The following is a 14,080-nucleotide window of genomic DNA, read 5'->3' as shown; positions in this document are numbered from 1 at the left end:
GAGGCATAAGGCTTGTGTCGGTATAGTTAGTGTTATGCATTACTTACATTGACTGTTGGCTGACATTCTTGTCAGTTTCATGGCTCCATGGTGGAGCCATGAAATTGACAAGAAAGTCTGGTAGGCTCCCTGCTGTGAATCCTGTGCCTTGCTCACAGCTACAGCTGGCCCCCCAGCTCCCCACTTTGAACCAGGCTGCTATCTGTGCTTGGAGCCAGGAGCACATGTGGCAGCAGGGCTCTCCGCGCGGGGAGCTCCACGTGGACCTGGGAGACTGTGCTCTTGGCCCCCCACACTGCCCCTTTTAAGTCAATGCAGGTGCACCTGGTGAGGACGTTATCCACCAACAGAAGGAGGGTAGTGTGGACATAAAAAGCTGCAGTAATTACTGCGGTGGTTGTATGTTGATTTAACTTAAGACAACTTCAGTTTGTAGCATAGACATGCTCATGGTATGTTTGTTTGTCTTTTGGAATACAATGTAAGGAAAGTAAAAGAATCTGAGTTGGAACTCTGAGTCAAGCTCCCTGTATTTCTTTTTCTGTTACAACATGCAAATGGTGGACCAGTAAACCAGCGTCTAGCTGCTGAGAAGTCTATAAAAGGGCCTTTGACAGTTACACAAGGATAGATTTTAAATATCCGCATATCAAACCATATTTCTCTTGCAAAGAAAAACTTTTATATTTCATATTTTTCTTCTAATCCAAAGTCTAATCCATGTGAACCTTTTGCCATAAAGTTAATTGATGGGGGGAAAAGAAAAAAAAATAGCTCCATAAATTACCGAGTTCCAAAAGGCTCTTGCCTCAGACCCTCTAAAACTGGAAATGGCCAGTCAGAGTGGTCTGTGTGTGGTGTATGCCTCTCTGTTGATCCCCTGTTCTTAAGTATGTTTGTGTGACTCTACATATGAAGACCCTGTAAAGGCTGGGAAAGAAACATCAAGGAAAAAGTATCTGAAAATCTGGGAGACTGCATTATTCTCTCTTGACTATGACCCTGTTTTATTCACCCAATTTAAGATTCTCTTTTAACAGTGGAGTCCAGTTGATCACACCCAGGAGTTCAGACCTCCTGGCTCCCAATTTTTCGTGATCTGGATTATTGCTTTCATTTGTTTATAAATCAAATCTACTTATTATTAGCACTCTTAAAAATAGATCAGTTCCCTCCTCACATCCACCCCTTAATTTTTCAACTGCCCATGATGCAACAATGTCTCTCCTTTCATAACTGTGGAATGGAAGGAATCTCTCTACTCTTGCTACATTTGTGCTCTCCTTTCTACAAGGGAAAGTGGGGCAGTGGTATTAGTGATCTGTTGACTTGCAAGAGGGACCCAGTGGCTCCTATGTCTTTGGTTCATTTTCAGGCAGTGAATGTTGAGCACTAGTCATTGACTGGGAGATTGTGCCTGTCCATAAGTCTGGGCAGGGAGATGTTCTGTGATTAAAACTTTGCTCGCATTCCCCGAACAAACAAAATGCAGTTTGTGAGCCCTTCCCCATAGACCTAAGAGCCACATCAGAAAGTCAGAAATAGTTTTGAGTCCCTTCCCGTTATCGCTGTGGGCAGGGAAAGTGCTTGTAATTGAAGATTAGGGCCATCTTTTATCAGACAGATGAAAAAGCAGCTGCTGCATCCTTCTCCCTTCATGAGTGAATATATTTTAGCTGTAGGCATTGGCTTCAGAATTGGCCCAGACAGTGTGCTACACGTGCCCGTGGGCCGTCCCTAATATGCCATATCAGCGTTTAAATAAACAAAAAGAGAAAATGGTCAAAGGGTCATCATTTTTTCTCATACTGGTTGGAAACCAAAGTCATTCTCCTGGAATAACAGTTATGTTAGGTAGGATAACAGAAAGCATATAAACCCTTATGTTTCAGGCATTTAACTGCTGGGAAATATAAAAAACTTCCCTTTTGGCAGGTCATTCCATAATTGTCCATTATGTAGTTTCCTGTAAGCATCTGTGGTTACTGTTGTCCCGGACAGTAAACTGGTCCATTGGTTTGATCTGGTATGGCAATTTGTATGTTTATACTTCATTTATGCAGTACATGTATGATGTGGTATAGGACTGTTGATAAGGGCAATGGTTTTAGTGTTCCCTTGATTCACCAGAGCCCAAAATTAGTGTGACCTTTGGGGCATGCTGCAAGATGCGTCTCTTTGATGTGTTATGATTAAGGCTGTGAGTCTGTCATGGAAGTCACGGATTCTGAGACTTTCCGTGACCACCGTGATTTCTGCAGCGGTGGGTGCTGGCTCAGGGGCTGCTGGAGCTAGGCAGCCCCTGGGCCAGCAGCAGCAGTTTGGATGTGTGGGAGGTCACTCAGGGCGAGGGGCAGGGTGTTGGGGCCAGCGGGGAGCACTTACCTTGGGGTGGGTAGCTCCCTGGGTCTCGCTGGCTTGGCTACCCTGCAGCTCCTAGGTGGCAGAGGGGCCGGTGTGTGGTCTCTATGCTGCCCACAGGCCCTGCCCGCACAGCTCCCATTGGCTGTGGTTCCTGGCCAGTGGGCTCTGCGGCAGCCAGCGCTAGTGGCTGGAGCAGCGAATCCCCTGGTCCCTCTGCCGCCCAGGAGTTGCAAGGACGTGGAACTGGGTAGGAAGCCCCTACCAGCTCCGCCAACCCTTCCCCCCCACCCAGCACCAACAGGGGTGCCGGGCCGCATGCCATGGCCTGGCATCCTCTCCCCCCCCCTTAGTACCAGCTGGGAGACCATTCGAACCTAAAAACAACCAATGTTTTCATCAAAACTCACTTGTCTCGGGGATGCATGTCCTACCACAATATTTGTTAACCCATGGCTTTGTATTTTTGGGTTTTTATAATATGCTTTGTGTTAACACTAACACACCAAAAAAAAAAAGTTGGGTGCCCAGGTTTCCCTGAGACAACTCCTGTGGCCAGACCACCTTGTGTTCTGTTTAGTGAATTGGTGTGAATCACTTTTGTTCCCATCTTTAGGAAGAAGCCCTGAGGCGGCAGAGAGAGCAGGAAATTGCACTAAGACGACAGCGGGAGGAAGAGGAACGACAACAACAGGAGGAAGCACTTAGAAGGTTGGAGGAGAGGAGAAGAGAAGAGGAGGAAAGACGTCAGCGAGAAGAGTTGCTTCGTAAACAGGTGAAAATGAATGTAAGGGATTTACCATGCTCAGGCATGGGAGATGCTGGAACTGAGTGCACACAGAGACTTAATAGTAATACCAGCTGAGGAGAGGATAGGATGAGCCTTTCGGATCAGGATGGGAATCTGGAAGTGGAACTGCATGTGGGCAGAATTAAACTGAATGAACATGGATTACATTTTCCTTTCAACCTGGTAATAAGGACGAACAAACTTGGTGCTGTGGGAAGCCGTCACAATTTTATTGTTGAGAAGGCGGAGTAGGTAGCAGTTCACATTAATCAGCGGAGCGCCTCGTTGCACCATGCCATGTTGTCTCTATTGCCCCCTGCAGGCCATCTGTCTTTGCATGCCACTCAGTTCTGGCTGAGAAGTAGCTATTTCTGAGCCCTTCCAGGTTATCAAAATGTCCAATGTAGTTCAGAGTCCCAAATAATCAACTTATCATCTGGGCCTGGTTCTCAACCCTTTCCTAGCATTCCACTGCCTTTCACTGTCTCTGGTATCAAGCACTGTCCTGCCTAACATAAATCTTCCTGAAGCCACTATTCTCCAACAAGCCTTGGTGCTTTGGCCCTTCACAGGAGCCAGCCTGCCTGTTTGTTCTCTGTGGCTTTTTCCTCCAGCAGGATTCCCCGCACTGCCTCCTTTCCCCAGGGACTCCAGCAATTTACGTCAGAAGTCTCCCTACTCTTTACAGGTCCAATCTTTGGCTCCACCCCCAAGAACCTAACTTGCTCCCTGTGAGCCTCTTCCAGCCTGACTTCACTTAGCCTCTCCCAGAGAGGAAAATCCCCTTGTTCCACTCTCTCCTGGGTCTCCTCTCCTGAGTTCACAGATCTGTTTAAATAGTCCTCTCTCTGATCTTCTGCATCTTTATCAATCATCAAGTCACTATCACACTCAGCTCAGTGGGAATAGTTTAAGGGGCCAGCCAGCCTGTGACAGAGCTATATTTGTTGAATGTTTTACTTTCCATTACATATTTGTCTGGGGCTCCAGAATATGTTGTGGCCTAAGCTTTCCAGTCTGTGGTCATTAATTTAAAAAGAGGGGCAAAATGCTTATAGTATTCTACCATGATAGTGTAAAATATTTATTCTGTAAGATGTAGTGTTTTGGACATTACTACAGAATACTGTATTATCCTTGACTCTTCTCCCACATTGCCTGTGTTTGCCAATCTGCCTGACTCCACTCTGCCAAGTCTGCACTCCTACTTGAAAACCTTATCCATGCTCCTTCATATCCTCTTGCCTTGGCTACTGTAACTTCCTTTTTTTGTGGCCTCCTAAGTTCTGAGCTTTATAGATTCCATTATGTGTCCACTCCTTCTGCCAGCCATCTTACACTTTTTTTTAAAAGTGGTCAGGGTTCCTTCTCCACTCTGAACTCTGGGGTAAAGATGTGGGAACCTGCATTCAAGACCCCCTAAGCTTGTATTTACCAGCTTAGGTTAAAAACTTTTCAAGGCACAAATTCCACCTTGTCCTTGAACAGTATGCTGCCACTACCAAGTGATTTAGACAAAGAATCGGGGAAAGGACCACTTGGAGTTCCTATTCCCCCCAAAATATCTCCCCAAGCCCTTACACCCCCTTTCCTGGGGAGGCTTGAGGATAATATCCTAACCAATTGGTTACAAAGTGAACACATACCCAAATCCCTGGATCTTTGGACACAGAAAAAAAATCAGTCCGTTCTTAAAGGAAGAATTTTATTTAAAAAAAAAAAAAAGGAAAAGGTAAAAATCCCCTCTGTAAAATCAGGTTGGAAGTGATTTTTTCCTCCAGCAGGATTCCCCGCACTGCCTCCTTTCCCCAGGGACTCCAGCAATTTACCTCAGAAGTCTCCCTACTCTTTACAGGTCCAATCTTTGGCTCCACCCCCCAAGAACCTAACTTGCTCCCTGTGAGCCTCTTCCAGCCTGACTTCACTTAGCCTCTCCCAGTGAAGATAAAAGTGGGATAACTTTACAGGGTAACAAAAGATGCACAAAACACAGAGGGAACCCCCTCTAGCGTTAGTTTCAAAGTTACAACAAAAGAGGGATTAACCTCCCTCCAGCGAAGGGAAAATTCACAAGTTGAGAAAACAAAGATAAACTAGTACGCCTTGCCTGGCTGTACTTACAATTTCTGTAATATGAGAGACTGGTTCAGAATGGTTTGGAGGACATAGATTGATGTCCGGACCCCCTTAGTCCCAAGAGCAAACGAACACAGAAAAAAAGAACCCAAAACAAAGCTTCTCTCCCCTCCTCTCCCCCCCCCCCCAATTTGAAAGTATCTTTTGTCCCCCTTGGTTCCTTTGGTCAGGTGCCAACCATGTTATTTGAGCTTCTTAACCCCTTACAGGTAAGGAGCAATTTTAGGCTACCCTTATAGTTATGACAAGTGTCTTCATCACATCTGTCCCCAGACAACTTCATTGTCTCCACATTAGCTTCAGAATCCACTTTAAAGTTGCCCACTGTTAAAATTCATAACTTCATGTCAGTGTCTGTCTCTGTTCCTCTTCCTACTCTAGCAATTCATCCAGCAATACTTCCTTATCCCACCACATAATCTTGTGCTTGTTGATTTAAGAGCCTTCTCCTTTGCTGTTCTAGCAGTATGAAATAGACAAATCTTATCTTTTGAGTGTTAATTTCCCTCCCCCTCATTTCTAATCTGATCTGCAAACCTTGTCTCCCTTTTTTATTCTACTTTACCTCATTTCATGTGTTCAAAGCTGGCAGCAGCGCTTCACTGAGAGGGCTAGTAGCAAGTAGTAGAGGTGCACAGTAATATGAATAAAAATCCCAGGGAAAAGGTGGGGCAGTATTTGGGTTTTCCCTCTGTCCTGTCTGACCTGTAGCTAGCTTTCACCGTAAGAAAAGCTTCCCCTTCTAATTCAGGGAGTATTGTGAAATCTGTATTTTGAAGGACAATAGACCAAATTATTTTCTCAGCCTGAAAAGGATAAAGTTGAATAAATGTGTTTTTACTGACCGTATTTGTACAATTAAATAAAAAGCTTCCATCTGTTCTGTCAGGCCTTCTAAGCATCACATGTTTCATGAAGTAATTTAGATCTTCTGAGTCCTCTTAGAGACTTTACTGTTCTTTGTATCCTGGGAAGGAAGAGGAAGCTGCCAAATGGGCACGTGAAGAGGAGGAGGCCCAGCGTCGGCTAGAGGAAAACCGGTTGCACATGGAAGAGGAGGCAGCCAGACTACAGCTCGAAGAGGAAGAGCGAAAGCACAAGGAGCTGGAACTCCAGCGCCAGAAGGAATTATTAAGACAAAGGCAGCAGCAACAGGAGGCTCTGCGCCGGTTGCAGCAGCAGCAGCAGCAGCAGCAACTTGCACAGATGAAGGTAATGCTCTTCCACAAGTTAACTTCCTTTCCCACTCACCCGATGTGTGCAGCTAAAACGTCCCTGTAGTGTAGGACCAATGGAACTAGCTTGGAAGGCGTCTAGTTAATTGGACTGAATCAAGAGAAAGGGAACTGAGTGGTGGAACTGTATGATGAGGAAGGAGAAGGGAAAGCAAAGAGTTGTTGGGGAGGAAGAGATGCTCGATATTTGGAGAAGGATGAGAGAAACAAGGGGAGAGTAAATTAAAACAAATGGAAAGGAAGGAAGGGAGAGCTCAGCCAGCCAAGAAAGTTGCCGGAAGAGAAAAATAACATAATTTTTTATTCCACTTCGAGGAGAGTCATGGCTTGTTTTTAAGGAGCTGAATTGTTGATGGAGACCTGAAAGCATGTGGCTTAGTTTGTCTGGTGGAAAGGTGGCATCCCTTGGTCCACATAAGTGATCTCTACATCACAGGCCCCAACTCACCTTGCAGCTAGCACCTGCAAGAAGTCATTTTTAATTCCCCCTTTTTGTAGTTCTTAATTTGAAAAACATTTATACTGTTTGGCTTTCAGTTGTTTTAGTAGCCTCCAGTGTGAGGTAACTGAGCCTTAAATATGCTTCAAGTAAATACCATGCTGTTTTTGAGGAAAAAAATGATCAAAATGGTTTATGCATTGTAACTAATTTTTTATTCGGCAAATGCACACGTTTTAGTCCCCAAAGTTGTTGCCATTTTTTTGAATAACAGTTTGTATCCTATTATGTAATTGTTCACGGGACACAGCCGGCCCTGACACTACCTTGCAGCTGCAAGCACATATAACAAAAATGTGACTGCACTGAAAAACTGATACCTTTAAACCAGACCTTTGGGTATCTTGTAGTATCCCTTCTATTCAGTGGGATCAAAAGATTTGTCTGTATGTTTGCAGTTTCAGTAGTGTTCACTTCAGAGAATTTGTAATTGTTATTATTTCCTACTTTTTTCCCAGCTCCCTTCTTCTTCAACATGGGGCCAGCAATCCAGCTCAGGACCATGTCAGTCCCAGACCACATTATCATTGGCAGAAATCCAAAAGCTTGAAGAAGAGAGAGAGCGGCAGCTTCGAGAGGAGGTAAATTCAGTTGAAGTAGGTTTGAGGTCTGTAAACTATGTGTTGGAGTAAAATTAGCTGTGTTTCTACTTAGCTGTTGATCAAGTGAGTAAATATAAAATTTTAAATTTCCCCCCCCAGCCCCTCCACATGTTGCCTGTGAGCAAGCCTCCAGGGAGGGAATGGGCTTTCAGAGCCTGAGCTCCAGCCCGAGCTGCAACTTCAAAGCACAGTCTGCATATCTATTTTTAGAGTGCTAGTAGGAGCCTTGGAGGTCAACCGGGTCTATGAGATTCACTGCCATGAACTATGTAGACTTATCCTTAGTTATTTTTTGTTCATTTAGACAGGTTTGGGTCCCGATGTTCCTTTTGTAAAAACAGAAATCATCTTCTTTGGGCCAAAAATTCTTATCTTCCCTTCCATGTCTGATGTCCAGAAGCTCAATACAGCAGATGTTTTTATAGTAGAAACAAGTTCAGAGTGTAGAACTCTTTCTTTTTCCCTATGGGTATCATTAAATTCCCAGGTAATGCTGATCCTGTTGATAGTTTTCCAAATAATAAATGCTACGAGAGCTTGAAAAATCCTGCACCAAAATATTATGTGGATTTACATTCAGAAAGTGGTATAGAAGATCAGCAAAGTAGAAATTTGGAGCAGATGAGAGTTTGAGATGTGGGTATTGTAACTACTGTAAAACCTTAATCTGAGCATCCCTTGGTGTTTTCTGTAAGCATCCTGGGAGGTCTTATAAATTTTCTGTATATTTACTTGGCTGGTTAAAAAGTTTAAGAACTCATACTGCAAATATTGGGTCTCATGGCCACAGTTGCATTCATGGTACTGTATCCATAATATCTGAAGAAAAGCTCTGTGTAATCTTGGTGCTCTCACTAGCAGAAGTTGATCCAAAAAAATATATTACCTCACCCACCTTCTCTCTAACATTCTGGGACTGACATAGCTACAACAACACTGCATACAATAAATTATCAAGATTAGGAACTGGGCAATTTCCCACTTAGCACTTTAAGTTGTCCACTATCTGACAGAGAGAGCGAAACAAGAGCTTGTACTTAAAATGTCTCTATCAGCGGGAAGGCAACCACATTGGGAGGTAACATCTACCAGTTAGTTAAAAAAAAAAAAACAGCCCTCTCCTTTGCAAGTAGTCTCTGGATTGGGGAACAGTTCACCACATTCCAAAACACAAATTTAACAGTAACTGAAACATGAATCTCAAAGAAGATACATATTTTTGCGTTCATTGGTGAAAAGCGTTGATGGGTAATCTACTACATATGTTTCTACCTTTCTTACCCTTTCCTGTAGCAAAACAGGAGACGTGTTGCATGATTGTCATTGTCTTTAGCAAATGAGAGAAATCCATTTTCCATTCCTGTTTTCAATCCCAGGACTAGGGCTCTTCAGATACAACTCATAGGGCTTGTCCGTATGGCAAGTTACTGGCGGCAAAGTAGGGTATGACACTCTAGTGCACCAGGTTGCCATGCAGTAACGTCCCATGTGGACAGTGCAGTGGAAGTCCTGGAGTGTGGACGAGGGGGTCATTAGTTCTGCGTCTGGGTTGAAATAGCATGGATCGTTTCATATTGTCTTTACATCCTCTTAGGATTCACATGGCTGCTATTTTATTTTACCGTTAACATCTGTGGGTATATCTACACTACTGTTAACCTGAGTAAGAGGTTAACAATTCTAAAGTAGGATTTAGATTTTCAGTTACTTATTTATTAAAGAATGTTAATCTAGTTCAAAATTGCCCAGGTCCTAACCATAGCTAAGCTATGCCACTGACACATGGAAGGCTATCACACGTTAAACCCAAAACAGAATATACAGATGGTAATTTTGACAGTTTGAATTTCTCTGAAATTTCATTAGTACCATAAGCTCTTATGACACTTTAACCAGAAGTTCAGATAATGGCAGATTCTTTAGCTTTCATGCCAGTTCAAAGCTGCTGCCCCCTTTTGTCCAAGAAGCTGTCAGTTCTCTTGACTACAAAAATCAAGGATATATTTGAGAGACATAGATGGTATTTTCATCCTCTGACTAGACCACTTTAAACTCCCTCATAGATGTCCACCACAACTTCAGCAACCGCCACACGTCCATTAAACTTTCTCTGGACCACTCCCACACTAGCATTAACTTCCTGGACACCACAATCAGCTTCAGCAATGGAACCCTACAGACAACTATACACAAGAAATCCACAGATCACCACACCAACCTTCATAGATCCAGTAGCCACCTCAAACACACCAAAGAATCTATTATCTACAGCCAGGCACTCATATACCACAGAATATGCTCCGAGGAGGAAGTCCAGGATATACACCTTAACACACACGCAATCGCCTTCACCAAACAAGGACACTTACCCGGAGAAAAGAACAGGAGTACTTGTGGCATGTTAGAGACTAACAAATTTATTAGAGAATAAGCTTTTGTGGGCTACAGCCCACTTCATCAGATGCATAGAATGGAACAGATAGTAAGAAGATAGATAGATATAGATACACATACAGAGAAGGTGGAAGTTGCCACACAAACTGTAAGAGGCTAATTAGTTAAGATGAGCTATTATCAGCAGGAGAAAAAAACTTTTGTGGTGATAATCAAGATGGCCCGTTTAGACCGTTGACAAGAAGGTGTGAGGATACTTAACTTAGGGAAATAGATTCAATATATGTAATGACCCAGCTACTCCCAGTCTCTGTTCAAACCCAACTTAATGGTATCTAGTTTGCGTATTAATTCAAGCTCAGCAGTTTCTCGTTGGAGTCTGTTTCTGAAATGTTTGTCTCAAGATTGCCACCCTTAAATCTTTTAGTGAGTGGCCAAAGAGGTTGAAGTGTTCTCCTACCAGTTTTTGAATGTTATGATTCTTGATGTCTGATTTGTGTCCATTTATTCTTTTGTGTAGAGACTGTCCGGTTTGGCCAATGTACATGGCAGAGGGGCAGTGCTGGCACATGATGGCATATATCATATTGCTAGATGTGCAAGTGAAGGAGCCCCTGATGGCATGGCTAATGTGATTAGGTCCTATGATGGTGTCACTTGAATAAATATGTGGACAGAGTTGGCATCGGGCTTCGTTGCAAGGATAGGTTTCTGGGTTAGTGTTTTGTTGTGTGGTGTGTAGTTGCTGGAGAGTATTTGCTTCAGGTTGGAGGGCTGTCTGCAAGCGAGGACTGTCTGTCTCCCAAGATCTGTGAGAGTGAGGGATCGTCCTTCAGGATAGGTTGTAAATCTTTGATGTGCTGGAGAGGTTTTGGTTGGGGGCTGAAGGTGACAGCTAGTGGCGTTCTGTTATTTTCTTTGTTGGGCCTGTCCTGTAGTAGGTGACTTCTGGGTACTCTTCTGGCTCTGTCAATCTGTTTTTTCATTTCAGCAGGTGGGTATTGTAGTTTTAAGACTGCTTGATAAAGATCTTGTAGGTGTTTGTCTCTGTCTGAGGGATTGGAGCAAGTGCGTTGTATCTTAGAGCTTGGCTGTAGACAGTGGATCGCGTGGTGTGTCCTGGATGGAAGCTGGAGGCATGTAGGTAAGTATAGGGGTCAGCTGGTTTCCAGGATAGGGTGGTGTTTGTGACCATTGCTTATTAGCACAGTAACGTCCAAGAAATGGGCCACTGGTGTGGATTGGTCCAGGCTGAGATTGATGGTGGGATGGAAATTGTTGAACTCATGGTGGAATTTCTCAAGGGCTTCTTCATCATCTGGACCCATGGAAAAGATGTCATCAATGTAGTGCAAGTAGACTAGGAGCGTTAGGGGACGAGAACTAAGGAAGTGTTGTTCTAAGTCCGCCATAAAAATGTGAGCATACTATGGGGCTGTGCAGGTACCCCTAGCAGTGTTGCTGACTTGAAGGTATATATTGTCCCCAAATGTGAAATAGTTGTGGGTGAGGACAAAGTCACAAAGGTCAGCCACCAGGTTTGCCATGACATTATTGGGGATACTGTTCCTGATAGTTTGTAGTCCATCTTTGTGTGGAATGTTGGTGTAGAGGGCTTCTACATCCATAGTGGCCAGGATGGTGTTTTCTGGAAGTACCCAGAGAAGTAAATTGCAGCAGAAATAAACCCCCGCTCTGACTGTGCACCCCTAGTTGTCACCTACCACCCCGCACTGAAACCGATACGGGGTATCATCAAACAATATAACCCATACTTGATGGCAGCCCCATCCTGAAAGAGATCTTTCTTGAATCCCCTTTTCAGGCCTTCAGACAACCCCCCGACCTCTGTAAGCTCCCCCACAGACCAGGACACACCAACTCAAAGCAGGACCAGACCCTGCCAGAACAATACATGTAAAACCTGCAGGCATATCTCTGCTGCTACAATGATCAACACCCCTCACAACACACCATTCAGGATCAGTGGGCCCTACGCATGCCTATCACAATATGTGGTGTACCTCATCCAGTTCATTACATGCCCCTATAGCAACTGTGAGGATGAAACCAAAGCATCACTACGCTATCGAATGAACTCTCACAGGAAAATAAGACAAAAATACCATATCACCGGTGGGTGAACACTTTTCATAAAGTGATCAGTATATCTGACCTATCAGTCCTCATCCTTAGAGGAAACCTGCACAACACTTTCAAAATATGAGCCTGGGAGCTTAAATTTATAACTTTTTGCTAGACACTAAAAATCGCAGTCTTAATAAAGACACTGGATTTATGACTTGCTACAACAGTCTGCAACCCACTAAACCCCTTTTTGTCCTATGATTATGGTGGTGGTAACATGCCACTTCACGTTGAATGGTCTCTTAGTTTAGCATAAGTAGTTACCACATATTTTATCTGTTGAATCTTACATTTAGCTGTGACACTTGGTGCCTTTCGCAGAAGCCCCTGTTTAGCTCAAAAGCTTGTCTCTCACCAACAGGAGTTGGTCTAGTAAAAGATATTACCTCACCTACTTTGTGTCTTTAATATCCTGGGTCTGACATGGCTACAACACTGGAAACCTATGTGATTTTTAGGCTAATCTCTTTGATATGCTCAGTTTTTCAGAGTAACTTTATTGCAGGAAAACAGTGTTTGTACTTTTACAAACAGTAGTAGGCGTAGTGTAATGCGTTTCTTCAGCCTCAGTGCTCTCAATTATTGATTTGTCTAACTTCTGGACAATTAAAACTAAACTTTTTGGTAAAACTTAAGTACACATATAGTGTAGTCATTCAGAGGGTTTTAACTCAGGGCTTGTCTCCACTTACAATGGATTGACGCTGTGGCAATTGATCCACTGGGTGGTCGATTTAGTGGGTCTAGTGAAGACCCGCTAAATCAACTGCGGATCGCTGTCCCATAGACTCCGGTACTTCACCAGAACAAGAAGCATAAGGTAAGTTAACGGGGGAATTTCTCTCGTCGACCCAGCATGGTGTAGACACCACAATAAGTCGACCTAAGGTACGTTGACTCCAGCTACTTTATTCTCGTTGCTGCAGTTGTGTAACTTAGGTCAATTTAGCCCTGTAGTGTAGCCTGCCCTCAGGTGTATACTTAGCTTATCATTGTCAAGTCACCACTTGGATAAACAATACATATATGAAAATCATTTGGAACACACATGAAGATGGTTTCTCCAGCTCAGCTTCACAGTTGCAATGACTGGTTTCTCAACATAGTCCATTTGCTTGTTTCGCTCAAGGTATTATGATGACTGCATTCCTATTCTTTTCTGGATTTTGCAGTGGTCTCCTTAGATAGGACTTAAGGAGTTAATAGGGAGCCTATTGGTGACAAGACTCCAGTTACTACAAAACGGGAGTTGCTCTTGCTGGCCAGGCTATTACGGTCCTGCTCACATCTCTCTCGTCCAGATGTTTTGGGTTCAGGGAACAACATATTGAACAACACTAGATGTCTAATCCTTTTCTGCTTGATGGCGCAGCCTGGTTCATTTTACTGGCAAAATTAATAAGGGCCAATCAGAAAGTGAACCATGCTCTGGGCAAAGATTTGAAATATCTAACCAGGACATGAGTTGTCTACTTATCTAGTGAGAAAACAAGATGTTTATGACTCCTTGCAACTCTGTCTGGAAAATTAAGATATTTTTGTACAAAACGTTTTATGCCATACTAGTCTGTGTAAGACCTGTTGGGCCATAGTATGAACACCTGCTGGCTTACCTCTGGCCAGTAACCTACTTCTGCAAGTTTTCTGTGACCTCTATTGGTGTGATCATTTGGTCCACTTTGATGACTCCATGCTCTTTTGACTAGTATTGTTAGTTGTCTGCAAAAATGTCCATTTTTGAAGTTAAAATAGTCTTTCTTTATGTAGGTTTCAGAGTAGCAGCCGTGTTAGTCTGTATCCGCAAAAAGAAAAGGAGTACTTGTGGCACCTTAGAACTTATGGATCTTGGGTAGCAGATAGAATACTCCTGGTCGAGGTTCTAGGGGTGTGTCTGTGCGGATTTGTTCTTGTGCTT

General features: G+C 43.5%; 1 protein-coding gene across 15 annotated transcripts in view; it reads left to right on the top strand.

The window, feature by feature from the left end:
• Positions 1-14,080, top strand: part of GIGYF2 (GRB10 interacting GYF protein 2) — a 152,982-nt gene that overhangs the window by 120,378 nt on the left and 18,524 nt on the right. For 10 of the 15 annotated variants that reach the window (XM_043521652.1, XM_043521649.1, XM_043521647.1 and 7 more), the window contains 3 exons: positions 2,978-3,148; positions 6,263-6,499; positions 7,480-7,602. In XM_043521652.1, the coding sequence (XP_043377587.1) occupies positions 2,978-3,148; positions 6,263-6,499; positions 7,480-7,602 (531 nt within the window). The remainder of the gene's footprint in view (positions 1-2,977; positions 3,149-6,262; positions 6,500-7,479; positions 7,603-14,080) is intronic. The other 5 variants (XM_043521651.1, XM_043521650.1, XM_043521655.1 and 2 more) reach the window with 1 other exon arrangement.

Source organism: Chelonia mydas, chromosome 9 (genome assembly GCF_015237465.2).
Source record: "Chelonia mydas isolate rCheMyd1 chromosome 9, rCheMyd1.pri.v2, whole genome shotgun sequence".
In the NCBI taxonomy this organism is placed as follows: Eukaryota; Metazoa; Chordata; order Testudines; family Cheloniidae; genus Chelonia; species Chelonia mydas.
This window is presented reverse-complemented; position numbering and strand designations above follow the sequence as displayed.